The following is a 20575-nucleotide window of genomic DNA, read 5'->3' as shown; positions in this document are numbered from 1 at the left end:
AGTTCTCCCCAGCCTGTTGAGCCCTCTGCCTCCTCATTTCCCCCGGGGGAACCTGCTTCACTGCTGTCACCTCTCCCTCGGGAACTGGGGCTTCCGGCCACCAGCTTCCTGCCCCCAAAGATACCTCATTTCCTTGCCTCATCTGTCAGCCTACCACTTCCCACAAGATTATTTTTTACCCAAACCCCAAATAAATCCCCTGTGTTTTGGTAAAATAGCTTTATCCTCTGTCAAAACAAAACAACACTTTGGGGGATGGGAAGCAATACAGTCTAGCTCATGGCTCATGTAGAAGAGGGGATGACATTTAAAAACCTCACCCCACTGCTTACCCAGCTGAGAAAAAGTCATGACCCTAACACCCAGTTATAAATATCTCTTGTTATATTAAAAAAAAATATTTCCAGGGCCCACCTGGCTCTGCTCCTGCAAAGAAAGGGTTAACCAATACTCAATATTAGGGTCTCAAGGTTGTTAGGGTGGTAAGGAGAGGCAGATTGGAAAAGGGAGGCTGAAAAACAGAGAGGGACAGGATAACTAGGGCCCTCAAAAACACCCAGAAGAGAGTGGGGGGAGGGCACCTGTTAGAAACTAGTGCTGTACCTCAGGGTTACTCCTGTCCCCAGTCCCTGATGCTCTGGAGTGATCTGTCCTTTCAGACACCCCTGTGAAGTCCCAATATCAGGATCCATCCTTTCCTCTCAGTCCCAGCCCATTCAACTCACCACCCAGCTTTTAAGGTCCCTTCTAACAGGGAGCAGCCACCTCCCCAAATAAGAAGCGTGAGGTCTTTCCTGGGAGGAGGGTATTGCCGGGCTGAGCCACTTTTGGGGTCCTCCTTCAGTCCCTGACCAGGCGGTAAATGTGGTGCTGGGCCCCCCGCTCACTGGTGGAGACCTCAAACACGTAGGCAGTGCAGAGAAGCAGCTCCTGGGTGTCTCTGTTTGTCACCACCTGCCAGGAAGCCAGAAGAAGGGGTTTATGTTTGGAAGGGAAAGAAGGGGAAGGGACCGCAGTGTGCCCTCCCTCAGTCATCAAGGAATACCCAGAAAGGGGGTCCCCATCATGTCACGTTTCTCAGGTAAAGGGGATCCCCAACATGTAAGGTTCCCCATTTGAGGGGCTTCACATCAGATGGTATATCAAGGGGGCCCCCACCACATCACATTCCCCAGGTGAAAGGGGTCCCCAGCTCAACACATTCCCCAAAGTTAAAGGTATCCCATATCACATTCCCTGGACTAAGGTTAGGTTCCCTGTGAAGGGGCTCCCCTTAGCTAAGGATCCCCCATATGTTCTCCAGGTCAGTTTCCCCAATGAAGTGGGGAGTCCTCTCATGAGAATGCTGTCAAGTCCCTACCACATCAGTTCCCTAGGTAAAGGGGTCCCCTAAGTCAAGGGTCGACTGTAGGGTCTCCAATGTGTCAGTTCCCCTGTGAAAGGGTCCCTGGGACTGAGAGTCTGTGGTGGGCACCCCCGTCCACATCTGGGTCCCTGCTCCGGCCCAGCCCCAGCACATCACCTGGAGGATGGTAAAGTTCTCCAGGACGCTGTTCATCATATAGCGCTCAGGCAGTTGCCGCAGCTTGTGCAAGAAATTCACCAGGTACTCGCACATGGGCGAGCGCAGCAGGCGATACACGAACCTCCCATCCTCTAGCTGGGCACGCTCCGTCTGAACCCGGGAAGGAGTGGGGAGCATGGTGACTGAGACACACAGGGGTTGCTCCAGGAACCCAGCCCCACTCTGTGCCTCTCAGATGCCACACCCACTCCCCACTGCCATCTTCCCTTTTCCATTGCCGCATCCGCAGTGACCAGAGACGGCACCCTGAACACTCAAGTATCTGATGCAGGATCACTGAGCCTGTAAACCAGGAATCCCCCAACCCCTCAAAGCCATACTCTGAACCCTCAATGACCTCTGAACTCCTGACTTCCAGGCCCTCAGATACCCTCAAATTCTCCAAAGACCCTTCATGAGATCTCCAAACTCTATGACCTCTGAACTTGAGACCCCCCCAAGTTCTCAGCTAGCTTTAAGTGTGACCCCTGAAACTCCTTGCCCTGCAGATTCTTCTATATCCACAGGAACCTTTTGACTCTTAGTGACTGTACATTCTAGTCCCACACATTACCTTTGAAACTTCCAAGTGATCCCTACACGTAACTCTATATGAGCGCTAAGCTCACGCATTAAACCCCCAGAGGAAGGGACACCCGCCACCCGCCAATGCCTGACGTGTCGTGGCTCCTGGTCCATTTAGTCTGTACCCCCCAAGTGGCAGGTGGCTGGGTGCTCACCTGCCCAGAGCTCGACCCCTCCGGCCTTACCTCCACCTTCTCCACCACCTGCTTGCCAAAGGAGCAGACCTTGGAGGAACAGGTGAGGGTCATGTGCTCCAGGCTCTCGTACTGGCTGCTCACGCCATAGAAGCCACCGCTGCTGCCACTGGCCCCCACCTCCTCACCACTCGGGCCCCAGTTCAGGTCCGCCTGAGGGATGGGAAGACAGGTAAGTTGGAAGGGACGTCCCTTATAAACAATGGAGACTCTTCTAATGTGGAAACTCTGCCCCATTACCTGGTTTCTCCCATTTGCCCCTGTAGTTTCTCCCATTTGCCCATCACTCTTCCTTAGCATTCAAAGTCCCCACCTTTCCATGGGCTAGTTTCTGGAGAAGACCCACCCTTCCATCAGTGCTGGGGAAGTCTGTGTCCCTGACCCTCTCGCCCCAGTGAGCCCCTCACCAAAAGGAGCCCTAAAATTCAACATTTTTCTCCTAAAGCCCCCAACTCAAGAGTTCAGCCCCTTCCAAAGGCCTGGTCTCTAAGTAGGCAGTTACTCCCTAGCCTCCTTCAGAGCCCTTCCTGATGCTGGTTGCTAAGGCAAGGCACTGCTCCCTACCAATGGGCCTGGTGGGGCCTAGAGAACTCTCTCCTGGGCCCTTAAAGCTGATTCTCAGAGGTCAAACCCCTTCATGACCCCAGTGACCAAGTGAGCAGACAGTGCATTATGCCAGATGGGGCCTAATGAAGCCTAAGACCTCATATCACCTTTGACCCCTTGGTCACCTTCCTGGGAGGCACACCTGTTTCTCTTTCTTACTTTAGTTGCTAACTTGACCAAGTCACTCTCTGAGGTAGTTTAGTCCTCTTCTCAGAGGCCTGACTCCATCTATCACCCTGGTAACAGGGCCTTGTGAAGCCAGACAAAAAGGAGAGCCTTCCTAGCCATTCCCCTGCATCCCTTCAGATGCGGCGCTTCCAAAGCGTTGCTCTTCAGATCCAGGACCTGGTGAGGCCTGTCTAAAGCCCTAATAAGAGGCTTAAGCCTAAGAGCCATGTGAGGCCTTCATTTCACACACTAGGACACTTACTTTATAACCGTGGTCGCTATGGGCCCAGTAAGGCCAGTAAACTTCAAGCCCTCAGCATGTTTCCTTCTCAGAGACTACATTCCCTCCACGACCCTGGTTACCACAAGAGCTAACACCCCTTAAACATTCAAATTTATTGAATCCCTACAGCATCAGCCACTGGATTGTACACCAAACCAAATAGGCCTAAGAAAGACCCAAATAGACCCTCTTATTCATAATTATATATATAGTTCCTGGTATAGGGCCTTGTATACAGTAAGTGCTAAATAAATTATTGTTAAATAAATACAGGGGTTTACAAAGTCACTCCCCAGGTCCTCCAATAGTAATCCTCGAGGCCAGACATCTCTAACAACAGGGTCTGGTGGAACATAGCACCCCCACTTGAGAGGCCAAACTCTCCAGGATTCCATTTGCTAAGGGGCAGGGGCCATTCCTTAGCAACAAAGGCTTGGTGTGGTCAGGTGGGACACAGGAAAGTCTGAATCATCACATGCCAATCCCAAGGTCCACGTCAGTTATGTGACTGGGTGTGGCAAACTCTAATGGGACCTGGGGAGGTCCAAATCCTATCCCTACGCCTGCACTGGTCCCATGCATCCCACCCTGGGGACAAAACCCCTATGTGTTCCTTGTTGCAGAAGGGACTGATACTCTGAGCCATGGGGAATGGTAAGGCCCAGGCTGACCTGGTAGGTCCTGAAACTGTCTCCCTTTGAGCCAGAGGCCTTCATTGGGGGTGATTTATGAGCACTTGTTTTGGTGGTGGAACTCACCCAGAACTTGACCAGGAAGAAAGCATGGGGGGGGCCGCGATCATACAGCTCCCGCAGACCGCCCTTCTTCTCAGGGAATTTGTCATAGATCTGCCGGACATCCACACTCTCGAGGGGGGGTGCTCCAGGGCTGGGGCAGTGCTGGCTGATGTGTACAAACAGGTGCCTCTGGTACTGGGGAGGGTGGGCCGTGGGTTAGAAGTCGGAGATGGGCTGGACCCCTGGCCTCACTGCCCAAGCCAATCTCTCACCCCTGTCACCACCCCCAGAGCTCCTGCTAGCTGTCCCACCCTATCCACCCAAACACTGGACCCGGTTCCCGAGCACTGTCCCCACTCAGAACTTCCTGCCCTTTCACTCTTACAGTACCTCAGTCCCATGCCCTATCCCTACTGCCCAACTCCGCCCTGTTCCCTGCTGTTCATCCCCACAGCCCTCTCCTCCCCCACTTTCATCCCTGCCTCCTCCCTGGCCTCCCAGCCTCCAATCTCTCCTCTCCAGGTCATTGCTCACATGTCTCCAGAGCTGACGCTGGCCGTCCCCTGCTCATAATCCTCCCGTGGCTCCCCAACACCCCCAGGACAAAGCCCGCATCCCCCAACCTGGCCCTGTATTGAATAGTTATTCATGAACGTTCAATCAGTGGATAGATGGATAGATGGATAGATGGATGGATGGGAAGCCACATAGCCCACATCAAGACTTCCTCCCTGTTTCCATTCTTATCACTTCCTGTCCACATCCTAATATTTTCCCCATCTTCTCCTCCGATACAAATCCCCCTCTATCTTTCCAGGCCATCCAAATCTGCCTCTTCCGGGAAGCCTCCATTGATCACAATCAGATGGGATATATCTACACCACCTCCATAGTTCCCCATCACCAGGAGAAAGTTTGGGTCCCTCAGCTTGGCAATGCCATCTCCTTCAGAACTGGCACCTGCCCACCTATCTGCAGCCTCAGCAGCTCCCACCATATTCAATTATTTGTTTCCCTGAAAGCTTCATGCTGTTTCCATCTCTGTACCTGAAACATCTAGTTCTGTACATGGCAAACTCCTACATAAACTTCAAAGCCCAACTCAAATGTTGTCATCTCAGGGAAGCCTTCAGGGACTCTCCAGGCAGAATTACTCCTCTGTACAACCATAAAAATTTGAACTTTCCCTATCTCAGCACATACTCTTTATTCGACAGACATCAATCAAGAGACCTACTGTGTAGTTCTCTGATTCCCAGGGCTGCAAAGCTCCTGACCTCATGGAGCTCACAGTCTACTGGCAGACACAGAAATTTTTCAAAATAATCCCACAGATTATATAAATTTCAGAGAGTGATGTATGCTATGAAAAAAATCCTAAGAAAGCATAATAAGGAAATCAAGAGTGATGGCAGCTAGTATTTTCCATATGATGGTTTTAGAAACCCAATCTGAGAAGATAACCAAGCAAGGGCCTGAATGAATGGAGGGAGAGAGTGGGAGTATTTGGGGAACGTACATCCCAGCTGGCAGGAACAGCAGATGCAAAGGCCCTGAAGCAGGAGTGGGCCTGTCATGTTTGAGAAAGGGAGGCCATGGAGGCCAGGGTGGCCAGAGCAGAATAAACAGAGCAGAGTAAGAATGACGGTCAGATTGTGCAGAGCTTTGTGGGTAACTAAAAGGACTTTGGCTTTCACTCCAAGTGAGATGGGAGGGTTTTAACCTGATCTAATTTGGGTTTTACCAGGACCACTATACACAGCAATTTATGTGGCTGTGGCAGAGACTATACGTACAGAAATGCTCATTCTTTTTCACACAGCTAAACTACATTTCCCAGGTTCCTCTGCAGTTAGGTGTGACCACATGACTAAGTTCTGGCCAATGGGGTATGAGCTGGCCTGATGATTGCCACTTCTAAGCCAGACTCATAAAACCTCCTGACTCTTTCCCTTCCACCATCTGCCAGCCAGATGCGAAGAATCCAGCAGCAGATTCTGAAGCCCTAGAAAATGGCAGAGCTACAAAATGGAAGGAGCCTGGATTCCCCGAATCACTGTGTGGAAGGCTCCTGCTGAACACCCACATTGAAATGTTATATGAGTGAGAAATTATGATGCTCAGTCCCTGGGTGTTGGGGTTATTTCTTCTAACAGTCAGCCCACCCTGACTAATATGGCATCTGTGTCCATCGGGGGCAGGGAAAAGCTCAAGCCTAGAAACAAGATCTGCTTTTCCAAGTTCCCAGTATCCACCACAAAGTATGGTGCACAGTTGGCACTCAGAAATGTTTGATGAATGAACAAACGAGTATGTAGAGCGAGTCCTGGGGAGTTTCTCTGACCTTCCCAACTGATGACCTCATGACCTTCCCGTTCCTTTATGCTAGAAATTCTCGAAATGTGGTCCCGAGACCAGCAGCATCAACATCATCTGGGAGCTTATTAGAAATGCAAATTCTCAGGCCCCACATCAACTCTACTGAATCAGAAATTCTGAGGGTGGGACCCAGCAATCTGTGTTTTAATAAGCTCTCCACGTTATTCTGATACATACTAAAGTTTGAGAACCACTGCTTTATGCGTTCGCTTCCTATAACCCTCTACATTCCAAAACACCTACAGTGACTATCCCAAAATTGCACTCACAGAGTCAACTGCATCTGGGGGTTCCACAAAGGCCGAGAATTCCACCAGCTGCAACCGGGCAGTGCCCAAGGCCCGAGCCTGCCAGGCTGGGGGTGACGGGGCAGGTGGGGGCAGGGCAGGTGGTGAGAGGGCTTGGGGGGGCTCGTACCCTAGAGAGAGAACACAAATAATAAAAATTGCTAACATTTATTGAATATACCAAGCACTGTTCTCTCTTGCCTGCCTCCGCTTAGAAGCTGAAAAAGCTAAATACTCACTTTCCCAGCCTCCCTTGCAGCTAGAGGTGGCCATGTGACACAGTCCTGGCCAATGAGACGTTAGGGGAAATCTGCTGGGGGGCTTCTGGGAGGGAGTTTCTTCCTGAATAAAAAAGACAGAACTTTGGGAGGAGAAAGCTTTTGGTTCTGGCCACGTCTTGCTTGGGACATGATTCCTGAGGTCACAACAGCCATCTTAGGACAGTAAGACAGAGGCCAAGGGACTTATAAAGATGCCAGTCCTGATATTATTGAGCTGCTGAGCCAGCACAGAAGCAGCCCTCCTCCAGACTTTTTGTTACATGGAATCATTAAAGCCTTTATTATTTAAGGCACTATTAATTTGGGTATTCTGTTACTTGCAGCCAAAATCATTCCTAACTGATGAATCTATGGAACCTAAGAGTAATTTTTAATTAACATGAGTTCATGGACTTCTGGAAGCCATCTTTGCTGCCAAATGCAGACAGCCTGCCAGGGATTGAAGCCACCATAGGAAGGCAGAAGCAAGCAAGTCCTGATGCTACCATTTGAGCCCTTGGATCCAGCCATGCCTGAAGTCATAACTCCTGATATACCAGTTACCTGAACCAATAATTATTTTTTTCGTCATCTAGCTTATTTGGATTTCGGTCACTTGCAGCTGAAAGAATTTTGACTAATACACCTCCCAACATCCTTTAGGCTAGCAAGTGGCAGAACACAAACCCGGTGTGTCTGGCTACAGAGGCCATGCTCTTAACCACTACAAATTCTGCCACTCATCCTTCCATACCCCCACACGCCCTGCCTCAGAGCTGGACCTCAGTAAGAATGTGTCCCCTGATTAACGGAAGTTTGAAGGAAAGGCAGGGTTGACAAGAGAGATGGGAGACAAGGGAAGGTGTATAGCAGACTCTTACCTGGGAGGTCAGTAGATGGGGGAGTCAGTGACAAGGAGAACGGCGTCTGCGAGAATGGCTTCACACTGAGGGAGAAAGGAAGCAGTGGGTCAGCAAGGTGGAAAGAGGCTAATCGTACCAGCTAGCATTTACTGAGGGGCCAGGACAATCCAAACCCTGTGCTAGCACCTTATGTGCACATTTTCATTGAAGCCTCACAGCCTATGAGGTAAGTGTGATTACTGCTCTTCTCGTTTGCACAGGAGAAACCTGATGCAGACGCGGGTCAACAGACCCACCCAGAGTAACACAGCTGGATGCAGTGGAGCCTGGGTTAGAACGCAGGTCAGTCCCAACCACGAAGGTTGTGGATTTGATGATAGTTTGGTACCTCTGACAAAACAGCAGAAAGAGAACAGAACCAGGGTCTCAGAGATGGGGAGAAAACACAAAGAATAGGAAATTTGGAGAAAGAGGAGGCTGTGGGTTGGGAGGATGGGAAAAAAATGACCAGCAGCCAGGAAATGGGACATCGGGCCAAACTTTCAGGTGGGGAGGCAGAACAACAGACTCTAAAGCAGTCTGTCCATTTCTGTGATGATAGAAATGTTCTCTATCTATGTTGTCCGATACTGTAGCCACTGGCCACATATGGCTACTGAGCACACGACATGTGACTACTGAGCAGGAATGTGGCGAGGGTGCTTGAGGAATTGAATTTTTAATTTTATTTAATTTGAATTAATTTAAATTTCAATAATCACACATGGCTAGTGACTATAATACCTGACACCACAGCTCTAGAGGCCAATGACCTATGGGTAGCCCAGGAGATGGTAGTGTGGAGACTGAGAGGTCAGAAGCGAAGGAGACATGATTTGGGCTCAGATGTCAATAAGAGGTCAAGGGTCCAAAGATCAGGATCAGAAAGACACAAACTCCAGGGACTTTCAGACCTTGACTCCCAGGGGTCTTGACCTCGTACTTGCCTTCCCAAATCTGAATTCTAAATTCCAAGGACTCTAACCACTGTATCTTTTGTCATCAGGGCCGCTGCCCAAATGTCACCTCCTCAGAGAGGCCTTCCTGACCCCTATCTAAGTAGAGCACATACACCCTGCTTTATTTCCCATATTTATTCCTTTCTTATTAATGCTTATTTATTCATTTACATATTTATTCTCTGTCTCCTCCCCTCTCCCAATATATAAGTACCATAAAGGCAGGGATTCTGTCTAACTTGTTCAATGCTCCCAATTCAAGCAGAGCACCAAGCACTTAATAGGTGCTCAATAAACATTTGACTGACTGACCAGAGGCTTAATACCGGCCTTCTCTCAGTTCTGGAAACTCACCAAACTTTCCTACCTCAGGTCTTTGGCATGTGCTTTTTCTGCTTAAAATATTCCCACCCCCATTCTTCACCTGGTGAAGTCCTACTCAGCCTTCAATCTTATCTCTACAGAGAAACCCCCGCAGAACTCTCTCCCTCACCTCAGACTGAGGTTCTTCACACCACATCACACACTCTTCAATTTTGTGTTTATGTGCATGATGATTTAATTAATATTTATCTCCCCCGTTTGACTATCAGTTCCATACAAGGTGAGATCCCAGTGACCAGTGCAGTGATTGCTGAACTACCACTCCTTCCAGTTCAGCCCCCGCCCCTGCAAACTTGTGGTTCCTTGAGCTCTGGGGACTTTGTGTCCCCATCCAGCAGAACCTCCCCAGAGAACTTTCTTCTCTCCCACCCTGGATCCCACAACCTATAACTTCACTCTTTCTCTGGCAACACCCTCAACACTCCTGCTTCACAGTCCTGAGGCCACATTGCCCTACCAATGCCCAACCTGAGTCCATTGGCTCCTTTCTGGGCTGAAAACCTCACTTCCCATGAGCCTCTGGGGCCCATTTTTATTCTTCTAGGCTAGAAATATATCGTGTCACCTTTATGTCTCTCTTAGAGCTGAAAAGGACATGGCCATGTATCTCCGGGGCCCATTTTCTTTCTTTTGACTCTGAAAGAAGATAAGGACCCAAGCTCCGGCCCAAGTACCACCTCTGTGGGATGAGAGGCTCTGGGGCTCCACTCATCCTTCCAGGTCCTGAGCCCCTCTGGGCCCAGCCAATCTCACTGGAAGGCCATTGTCCTCATGAACATCCTCCAGGTCCCTCACATTCATCAAGTCCCATGCTGAGCTCATTTCCTCCCCAAACCCACTCCTCGCCCAGGTTGCACGTCTCTGGACAATCCCACCAACCCATCACCAGCCAGACCCCAGGCGTTGTCCCTGCCTCCACCCTCCTTCTCAGCCCATCAGTCCCCAGCCCCATTCCCCCTTCTCCTGACTCTCTGCCCCATCCCCTCTTCACTATCCCCGCTCAGACCTAGTTCTCCTCTCTGGACCATAGCCTCACCCTCCTGCCTGGGATTCAAATCCAAATAGCCTGGCTCCAGAATCCATGTTCACAAGGGAGCTGGGAGCTGGTGGGGTGAGAAAGCCCTCTGCGGGGGCCAGTGGAGGTGGGGGCAGGTGCTGAACCAGAACAGAAAGTACTCACTCTGGAACATTCCAGGGGGTCCCAGAGCCCCCTGACCAAAACTGGAAGAGCTCAGAGGCCTGGAGAAGAGACAAAGAAGGGGGAATCAGCCAGTCAGTCCCCTGTTGAAACTGCAGCCCCACCCTTCCAGCTCTGAGCCCAATCCACAACCCAGGCCACCTGAGGACCAGTGGGACCCAGTTTGGCCTGCAGGGAAGGTGCTGAGATGAGCTGCGCCGAGGACATGGTCGCCATTGTCTGGAAAGCCTTGTCCTTGGAAACCTGGTCCTGGAGGAAAAGTTGGAGGTCCACGTTAATGGGGAATCCCAGTGGACGCAGCTAGGTGGGACAATGGTGGGGCAGGACAAGCATGGGGGGACCCAGAGTTGGGGGAGGGTCCAAATCCCTCTCACTAGAGCCCCTGCCCCTCCTGACCTCCTCAGGAATGTCTGGGGTCAGGGAGCAAGTGGAAGGATGGGCAGGGGGACTTACCACATTCAGGGCCTGCCCATGGGGGTAGGGGAAGGGTGCCAAAGAAGGAAAGAAAACATGATTTAGGAAATGAGGCCTGTACACCCCACCTTCCTGCCCTCCCAACCCCTACAGCCCTGCCACCCTGCGCTGAGCAACGGGAGGAAGAGGGAATGAAAGATGAACATGGAACAGGAAGTAGAGAGGGCCAGGCCTAGAAGGGGAAAGGGGTTCCCATGCCCAGAATAAAAGACAGTAATGAGTGTTTCTAGATCAGTAAGGAGCCAGAAATAAAGGTTTCTGGATATGCAGGCAACAGGAAATAAAAATTTCAGACCCAAGTGGAATAAGTGGTGAACATTTCCTAGCCTGAAAAGGACAGAGGGAGAACATCGAAAAGACCAGAAGGGAAGGTGTTTAGACCCAGGGAGAAAGGAAGGGGAGGCTTCCGGGTACAAAAAAGGAATAGGAAGTGATTGTCCCCAAATCCAAAGGAAGAGATAGAAAATGAGGGCCTCTGGCGAAGAGGAAACAGGAAATCCAGAGAATGAAGAAAAGGAATGTAAAAAGCTCCAAAAGGAAATGAAGATTTCTGGGCACAGAGAAAGCAGGCAGGCCACAGAGGACCAGGAAATAGGAAGATGAACCAGAAGGAGATAAAGAGATCCTCATAGCACAAGAGGGAAAAGGCGATGAGGACCCCAGAAAGAACAAAGAGAGGGACAGGAGGGGGAGAAGGGAGGGAGAGGGAAGAATAGCCAGAGGAGAGGCCCGACACCCCATCCTTCTTGCCTGTCTTAAGATAAATCTCCATCCCCGTCTTCTCTATGAAACTTTCTCTACCCAGGGTCTCTATCCTCGCTGGGCCACTAACCCCCACCTTGGGTCTCTGCTCCCCCATGCTGTCTACCTTTCTCTGATTCTGTCCCCCACCCCAGGTCTCTCTGTCCCCCTTTCTCTGTGTCCCTATTCCCTCTCTCTGAGTCTCTGTCCCTCCCTCTCTGGGCCCCTGTCCCCCTCTCTCTGGGTCCATGTCACCCACTCAGTGGGTCTGCTTTGGTCCCTACCTTGAGCTTGGACTGAATTTCCCTCGATTTCCTTCGGGCCAAGACCTGAATGTGACTAGAGACCTGGAGGGAGTGACAAAGAAGCAGATTCAGACCAGAGTCACTTGCATCTTGCGTCCCCTACCCCTTCCCTCCCTCCAGGTGCCCCACAGAGCTGCTAGAACATGAAAGATGACAAACACACAGAACATGCTAGCTGTCTCAGGAGCATGCAAACACAGATGTGCCCCTAATGGCCACTCTTTTCTCAATAACACTACTGATCTTCCCCAAACCCAGCAAATCCGCGTCTCCTTTCCCTTCCCTGTCCTTCTGTCTTTGGCTCTTTTGGTCTCTGTAATTTATCCCGGTTTTAACACAACTGCTAAGAGAACTGTACTAAAATAGGCACAGAGTATACTAACAGAGGTGGCAAGAAGACAGACAAAAGCACATAAACCAGATCCTCTTTGAATTTGAACTGCCCATACTAGGAAGGCCCTTAGAAGCTAAGCCCTTCCCAGACAGAAGCCCACAAGTCAGTCCTGAGACCTGTTTGCGAGTTCGGGTCTTCCCCGTTCTCAGCTTGATGTAACGGGCAATCAGTTCATTCCGACCTGAAGAGTCAAAGATGGAACAGAGTTAGACCTTCAGCAGAACTTCCCAACAGAGAGGACACCAGGGAAGGAGAGAGAAACAACAGTTCCCTGAGGTCTGCAGCAAGCTGGGAGCTATATGGGAGAGTTGTGACTGCAGGCTTTGGACCAGACTGCCTGGGTTCAAATCCCAACTCCACCACACACTAGCTCTGTGACCTTAGGCCAGTCACTAAGCCTTTCTCGGCCTGTTTCCTCAACTATGCAAATGGTGATGCTAGCTCCTACCTGAGTTATTGTGAAGATATAATGTGCTTTTATATGAAAACTGTTTAGCGTTCCATAAATGTTATTGTTTTTTATTAATCAGTGGGGACCAGGGCAAAAGAGAGGGGTGGACTCACCATACATCTTGCCTTCATCAGACAGGATGATTTTCCGCCGGCCGCAGGGCGGGTAGATGGCCAGAGCCTCCTGGAAGCTCTGCTCGATGTCTGGACTCCAGACTCCCTCTGCATCTGGGCCCCGGTCTCCCCCAGCCCCATCGCTGCCACCGGTGCCCTCCTCACTTCCTTCCTCACTTCCTGTCCAGCCGCTGCCATCGTCCAGGGGGGCCCCAGCCCGGGGTTCCCCCATCTGGGCCTGAAGGAACACAGAGCTCAGCAAGTTTCCTCCGACCCACCCAGAAGGACCTCAGGGCTTGGAGGGCTGGGGGACGGAACCCCTGGGTCTGAGGGAGGAAGGAGCGGGGAGCTGAGACTCCTGGAAGAGAGGGGGGCTGGATTTCTGGGGAAGCTTAGGGTAAAGAGTATTCTTCTCCGGATTTCCGGGGGAGCCTGGGTTGTGATGAAGTCTGGAAGACCCCAGTCATGCTTAGGGCCCGTGAGGGCCAATCATGTGGTAAGGGTTACTGGTTTAAAGAAGACAGGAGGCAGGGCCTAGTTGCAGGGAAGAGGGTTGAGAGTGAGATCTTCTCAGTCCCACCCCAAGAACAGGTGCTAGGATGTGAGCAGCCGCTGCTGGAAAAGGAGGAGAGTCTCAGGCCCTAGTAAGGCTGAGGGGAGATCCAGAGAGAGGGGGACAGAGACCCAGAAGGAGGCAGAAGAGAGAGGCTCAGAGGGAGGCGGGGACAGAGACCCAGAGGGAAGGGGGACAGAGACTCAGGGCAGAAACTCAAGCCGAGACCAGGAAAAACCCACAGAACCACAGACTGGGGGACAGGGGCGCCGTGCCATCAGGAGAGCCAGAACAAAGGGCCCAGGCGTCCCCTCCCCCAGTTTCCCACAACCCCCATCAGGGGAGGGGCTGGCCAGAGAGGGAACCTCCCCTCGAGCCCCCGCCCCACCTCCTCCCACCCCTCCCCCTGTGCGGTGGGCTCGGATCCAGCTCAAGTTCCCAGTGACTTTCCGGAGGCCGGGAACAGGGAAAACTTTTTCCAATACAGATCCCGCCTCCCTGGCGGCTCCACGTCTTCCACAGCTTTCCCAGGACCTTAGAGTCCGGGCTCCCATCCCCCTCTTCCTTCGGACCCTGGAACCCCGGGCAAGACAAAGACCCCAAGCCGAACCCGCTGGCGCTGCCGCGTTCAGGACCCCCGTAGGCCAAAATCCCAGCCTAGCTCTAGCCCATGTGGCCAGACAAAGGGACGGAGGAGCCGGCTAAGCAAGGTCCCCCTAATTTCCCGCCCCAGGCCCCAAACCTCCGGAGAGACAAGACCGAGGATCCAGAAAGCACCGTAGCCCGCCCTCTGCCACCCCCGAGGCCCCTTTCTCCATGAGGATGACCAGGCGCCCACAAATGACACACACAAACTAATTCGGTCAAAAGCAGGCACGGGGTCCTTTCTCACTTTAAATCGACACAGCCACAGACACACATCCGCCAATGTCCCCAGCCCTCACCCATTCCAGGGCGCACACTCCCAAACTCAGACCCATCAACAGTCACCCCAACTCTGGCGAAAGTACCAACCCCGCATTTAGACTCGGTCACCAGCGCAAACTTGGGCCCCAAGGCAAATAAAGGGCGGCAAACAATTCAGAGACGGTCCCACACACACCTCAACTCCTAAAGCGTAACTTCCCATCCAAACTCACACACCCCAAAGCAGGATCCCCGACTCCTGCTGGCGCCTTCCTACCTCCCGGCCTGGGGCTGGGGAGCCGCGGGCGGGAGGGGCGCTGCGAGGGAGAAAGTTGCCCGGGAGCTTTGTTTGGGAAAAGTGGGAGGGACCGGAGGGGGGGCGGGCCCCGGCGCTGGACAGCGGGAAGGGGGATCCGATAGTGACAGTTTGGGGGAGGATTTTTGCTTTTGCAAAGAAGAAGTGAAGTCTAGCTGGGGGGTCTGGTAGCAACTTCAGGATTCGGATGCTTGGATCCCTGGGAGATGAGGGGGTTTGGAGGTCCCGACTTTTGAGTCTGAGAGAGGAGGTTGATGGGGGCCAGGAAACCTGGGTCTAAGGGCCAGGATTCCTGAGTCTAGAGGAGGAGGAGTCTGGGGGCCCCGGAGTACTGGCCCTCTAAGAGGCGTGTTTGTGTGTTGGAGATGTGGAAGTGATAGGAACACAAAAGAATCTATCCTGTTTAGATTCCAATATATTTTTGAGGATTGAAGTATGAGGATGTGTTTTGATTGATTTCTATGACAACCCAGTTTCATTATGATTTTGCCAGAGTTAAGAGTCATGGGGCAACACGACCCGGAGTTTATTGGAGGTCCACCCAGGTGTAGATTCCGGCATCCACACGCTCCAGTGGAGCAGAGGTGGTGTCCTCCCAGGACAGAGAGACACTCGGTGTCTGAGGGGAGGGGCTAGGGCCCGAACTCCTAGGTCTCTTAAAGATGAGGGGTTGGGTGTTCAAAGTCATGAGACCAGAAGAGGCTGGGGTCGGACTCTGGGGTCCTGAGGGAGAGGAGAGCCTGGATTCTGAGCTCCTTGGAAACTGGAAATAAGACTTGATTTAGGGTTTCCAGAGAGGGCGGGACTGTTTAGTGGAACCAAAGAGAGCTCCGGGTTCAGTGTCCCTACACTGTCTTCTGTTGAGTGCATTAATCATTTCAAATCCTGGAGAAGACGAGAAGCGACACGGAGAAACTCAGAGAGAGATACAAAACTAAGGAGTGGCCAAACCGTAAGGACTATCCACGAGCAGAGGGAGCCTAGGAATGGAACTGAGGGCGCTGGGGGCAAGATATTGGGCACAGAGGCGTGGCCCAGGTGCGGGGGCATGGCTCTAAGTTAAGGGGCGTGGCCATCTACGATTGGAGCCGGACAGGCAAGAATCCAAGGCCTATGTCAACCGACAGGGGAGTGGTCTGACGAGGGGGTGTGACCACGAAATGAAGGGGCGACAGGCTCAAGGAGCAAGGTTAACGAAGAATAGGGGCGTGGCTCTGCCCTTAGGCGTGACTATCCAATAGAGGGCCCGACTCGTGGGTGAGGTCAGCAGCTGGGGGCGTGGTCAGACAACAAGTGCAAGGCTAGGGCTCGCGGAGCTCATCCAACGCTCCAGTTACCGGCTTAGGCTCGAGACTAGAACTGTTTGGATTTAACAGTCTGTGGACCCCCGGAGTCTGAAAGTCTGGTGACCCGACTTTGGTTTAGCGTAAAGGCAGGGCCCAGAAGAAGGGGCGGGGCGTAGGAGGTGAGAAATGAGATCTGGGTGTGAATGTGGGGGAATGAGATCCGTGAATGAGGTAGGACCCAGAAGAGCCAGGCCTGAGAGAACGCGCGGGGCGTGACCCGATGGAGGGGTAGGAGTAGAAAGAAAGGGGAGGGGGAAAATGGGCTTGGTGGGGGAGAAGCTGCTTGGACAAGGGGCAAAGCCTAGGCAAGGGGTAGGAAAGGGATGATTGTCTTGGGTGGGGCCTTGATGAGAGCGGGGGGGGGGGGGGGGGGGGCTCTGACCCCTACGGGTTCCACAGCCTCCCCGCCTGCCGAGCAATGTGGCACGTGCTGGTCTTGCTTTTGCTGCTCCCCTCTGCCTCGGTGCACCCCTCCACTGCAGCCCCTATCCACGATGCGGAAACCCAGGAGAGCTCCTTGAGTTTTCTAGGCCTCCAGAGCCTACTCCAAGGCTTCACCCGGCTTTTCCTGAAAGTGAGCCATGGCGGGTTGGGGAGAAGAGTTACCAGAGAAGAAGGACGGGAGAGATGGAAGGGGTTCAGGGAGACAGGTCGCGGCCAGGCAGAAGGACAGACAGAAAGAGAAGGAGTCAAAGGGACAGAGATCGACGGAAACCAAGAGATAGTGAGGGAGGAAGACAGGCAGAGAGGGAGATGGGACAGAGACAAGAGACTGGGGAGGGAGATGGGCAGAAAGAGACTGAAGGACACTACGGGCAAGATTAGGAAGGTAATGGGGCAGAGAACAGAGACAGGACAGATGGGGTGTGGGGGCAGGAGGTGACCTGGTTAGGCCCAAAGGATGGAGATAGAAGGGAGTGGAAGGGACATGGCAAGGCCTCAAGGGCATCCTGGTAGGGCTGCAGATGTCCTGAGGTCCAGCAGCTCACCAGTCCCTCCTCTGGCCCCAGGATGACCTGCTACGAGGCATGGACAGTTTCTTCTCTGCCCCCATGGACTTGCGGGGCCTCCCTAAGAACTACCACCAAGAAGAAAACCAGGAGCGCCAGCTGGGGACCAACACTCTCTCCAGCCACCTCCAGATCGACAAGGTGCCTATGCCGGGAAGTCCTTCCTGGAGTCTCCCCCACAATCTCTCATACTGCAGTATCTGTTGGGAGAAAGGCAGAAGAGGAAAACAGTTTTGCTCTCACTCTTTGCTTTGCTCTTGTCCTCACAGGTGACCGACAATAAGACAGGAGAGGTACTGATCTCCAAGAAGGTGGTAGCATCCATCGAGCCGGGAGAGAGAAGTTTGAAGGGTGACTGGAAGGTTAGCACATGCCCCCCACAAAGCGTCCAGGTCCAACATTCTCTGTAGTTTAGGAGGAAAAGATGAGTTAATTCTCCCACCCGCTCTGTGTGGGACTTCCTCTCTCTGGGCCTCAGTTTTGTCATCTGTCAAAAGGGACTAACCAGCTCTCAGTAATGAGGTATACAACCTTAGAGTACATCCCTCCACTCGCTTAGTAAACCCCAGAGGGTTTTGTAAACCAAGAAGTGCTTTTAATTCCAAGTGCTTGGTGCACTTCACCCTCACAAACCTCAAAGTGTTTTTATCTCAAAATACTCTGCAAACCTTTAAATATTTTTAAATCTATCCCAAAGTGGTAAATCTCTCCCTTGTAAACTTCAAAATGTGATTTTTAATTTCAAAGTGCTTTATGAACCCCAAATGCTTTGTGTCTCTCACCTTCGTAAACCTTTCAGTGACTCTAACCCCAAAGTGCTTGCTTTTTTATCCTAAAAATTCTTAAGAACTGCCAAGTGCTTGACAAACCCATATGGTTCACACACACACACACACACACCGTTTTTTAGTTTTTAAATTTCAAATCTACAGAAAAGTTGGGGGGGAAATGTACTATAAGCATATCTGTATTCTCTTTTTCACGGAGCAGGGTTTCTCAACCTTGGCACCATTGTCATTTGTGGGTTGGATAATATTTGTTTTATTTGTACATGGGGCCATCCTTTGCACTGTCAAGTGTTTAGCAGCATCCCTGCTTCTCCCCACTAGAGGGAAGTACCACCCCCACCCTGGCCAGTTGTGACAACCAAAAATGTCTCCAGACTTTCGTTGAGAACCACTGGCCTCGCTTCACCACTTGTTAGCATTTTACCACATTTACTTTATTTTTACTTTTGTATTTTTGAACCATATGACAATAAACTATTGACAACCTGACACTTCACCCCTAAATCATTCAGCAGATATCTCCTAAGAATAATGCCTTCTCCCGCATGACCACAGTACCATTTTTACACCCAAGAAATTTAATATTGATGTCAAGCTATTATCTCTGTATTTGTTTGCGAGGGCTGCTATCACACACTGGGTGGCTTAAATAACAGGAATTTTTTGTCTCATGGTTCTAGAAACTATGTGTCCAAGATCAAAGTTGGTTCCTTGTGAGAGCTGTGAGGGAGGGTCCTTCCATACCCCTCTCCTACCTTGTGGTGTTTTGCTAACAGTCTTTGGTGACCCTTTGTGTGTAGATGCATCACCTCCATCTCTGCTTCATCTTCATGACGTTCTCCCTGTCTGCATTTCTGTGTCCAAATTTCCCCTATGCATAAGGACACCAGCCATACTAGATTAGAAGCCACCCTAATGACCGCTTCCTAACTAATTAAATCTGTAATGACACTATTTCCAAATACCGTTTCCCTGAAAATAAGACCTAGCCAGGCCATCAGCTCTAATGTGTCTTTTGGAGCAAAAATTAATATAGGACCTGGTATTATATTTATTATATTATATTATATTATATTATATTATATTATATTATATTATATTATATTATATAGACCAGGTCTTGTATTATAGTAAAATAAGACCGGATCTTATATTATGTTATGTAAGACTGGGTCTTATAGTGAAATAAGACTGGGTCTTACTATAATTTTTGCTCCAAAAGACACATTAGAGTTGATGGTCTGGCTAGGTTTTATTTTCGGGGAAATATGATAAAATCACATTTTGAGGTCCTGGGGTTTAGAAATTCAACATACGAATGGGGGGGAAGGCACAGTTCAACCTATAAGAATCTCCTACAGGACTTCTCAGACCTCAACTTATTAAAATGCAGACTCTGATTCAGTAAGTCTGAGTGGGCTGCAGCCCATAATTTACATATATAACAAGCTCTCAGATGACACTGGTCCACAGCCCACACTTTGAGTAGCAAGGACCAAACAGACCATTATCAATTATCCCTACTGGCCCCAAAGCTCTCTGTAAGGCTGATTTGATTTTGGACCAGGATTCAATCAAAGAGCACATGTAGCAATTGTGGTTATGATTCTTTAGTAAAGCCAAGAGCTTTTAATCCCAAAGTGCTTTGTACATTTCAAACTGCTTTCCAAACCTCAGAGTATGTTTAATCCTGAAGTGCTTTGTAATCCCAACCGGCATTTTAAACCCCAAAGTGCTTTTGAAACCTCCAAAGCATTTTTTTCAATCCCAAAGTAGTCTATAAACCTCAGAGTATTTTTGAATCCAAAAGCGCTTATTAATCCAAGTGCTTTGTAAACTGCAAACTGAGTTTTTACCTCCCAAAATGGCCTGTAGGTGACAAAGTGAATGGAATATGCCAGTGGTGTCTGAACATCCTGAGGTTGTCATTTAGAATTTGAGAGGGTCTCCTTGTCCCTCTTTCTCAGGTACCCAAGACAGAGGAGAAGGAAGCCCTGGTGCCTGTCCCAAAGGCCATGGACAGCTTCCACCCGGAGCCCCATTCCCGAGTGGCCTTCTGGATCATGAAGCTGCCACAGCGAAGGTCCCACCAAGATGCCCAGGAGGGCAGCCACTGGCTCAGCGAGAAGCGACACCGTCTGCAGGCCATCCGGGACGGGCTCCGTGAAGGGACCCGAGAAGATGTTCTCGAAGAGGGGACCCAAGGTTCCTCCCACTCTAAGTTGCCTGCCCGAAAGACCCACTTCCTGTACATTCTCAGGCCCTCCCAGCAGCTATAGGGGTGGGAACAGGGGAACACCTGCATATACCCCCACCAGACCCTACCCCAAGGGTCATATGGAAATAAAGTTTCTTCTTACATCTAGCTGCACTGTCTCCTTTCAGGATATGTCTCCAAGCCTCGGCCAACCAGGCCATCGCAATTTCCAACAATAAAAAGATAACTAGGCAGTCATAAAATATTTGGAAATGAAGCAATATACCACTAAAATAATGCGCAGGTCAAATTAGTAAATATTTTGAACTGAATAATAATGGAAAGGTGGCATAAATTTGTGGAGTATAGCTCAAGAATTTCTCAGCAAATTATGGCCTTAAATGCATATATTAGAAAGACTAAATATCAATAATCTAAAAATACCACTGATCTAAGCACTCAGACAGCTATAAAA

The 20575-nt window shown here is 50.7% G+C and overlaps 2 protein-coding genes across 9 annotated transcripts; one reads left to right on the top strand and one right to left on the bottom strand.

Moving 5' to 3' along the window:
* Positions 1 to 204: 204 nt before the first annotated feature.
* On the bottom strand, positions 205 to 14786 carry TEAD2 (TEA domain transcription factor 2). 7 transcript variants are annotated; one of them, XM_019741665.3, is made up of 13 exons: positions 14681 to 14786; positions 12985 to 13222; positions 12537 to 12601; positions 12006 to 12068; positions 10960 to 10971; positions 10648 to 10755; positions 10489 to 10547; positions 7945 to 8009; positions 6786 to 6934; positions 4159 to 4332; positions 2335 to 2496; positions 1523 to 1675; positions 205 to 954 (listed from the first exon to the last, which is right to left on the bottom strand). In XM_019741665.3, the coding sequence occupies exons 2-13, from the start codon at positions 13214 to 13216 to the stop codon at positions 841 to 843; spliced, it is 1356 nt and encodes a 451-aa protein (XP_019597224.1). In that variant the 5' UTR covers positions 13217 to 13222; positions 14681 to 14786; the 3' UTR covers positions 205 to 840. The 7 variants fall into 7 exon arrangements, with proteins under 7 accessions (XP_019597224.1, XP_088656168.1, XP_019597225.1 ...); XM_088800042.1 differs by having other exon boundaries at positions 14640 to 14778; XM_019741666.3 differs by having other exon boundaries at positions 14721 to 14771.
* Positions 14787 to 16049: 1263 nt separating this feature from the next.
* DKKL1 (dickkopf like acrosomal protein 1) lies at positions 16050 to 20268 on the top strand. 2 transcript variants are annotated; one of them, XM_019741671.3, is made up of 5 exons: positions 16050 to 16224; positions 16505 to 16679; positions 17116 to 17256; positions 17385 to 17477; positions 19871 to 20268. In XM_019741671.3, the coding sequence occupies exons 2-5, from the start codon at positions 16524 to 16526 to the stop codon at positions 20180 to 20182; spliced, it is 702 nt and encodes a 233-aa protein (XP_019597230.1). In that variant the 5' UTR covers positions 16050 to 16224; positions 16505 to 16523; the 3' UTR covers positions 20183 to 20268. The 2 variants fall into 2 exon arrangements, with proteins under 2 accessions (XP_019597230.1, XP_019597231.1); XM_019741672.3 differs by lacking the exon at positions 16505 to 16679.
* Positions 20269 to 20575: the final 307 nt, after the last annotated feature.

This window comes from Rhinolophus sinicus, chromosome 8, assembly GCF_057876585.1.
Source record: "Rhinolophus sinicus isolate RSI-liver-muscle chromosome 8, RSI-T2T, whole genome shotgun sequence".
NCBI classification, from domain to species: domain Eukaryota; kingdom Metazoa; phylum Chordata; class Mammalia; order Chiroptera; family Rhinolophidae; genus Rhinolophus; species Rhinolophus sinicus.
This window is presented reverse-complemented; position numbering and strand designations above follow the sequence as displayed.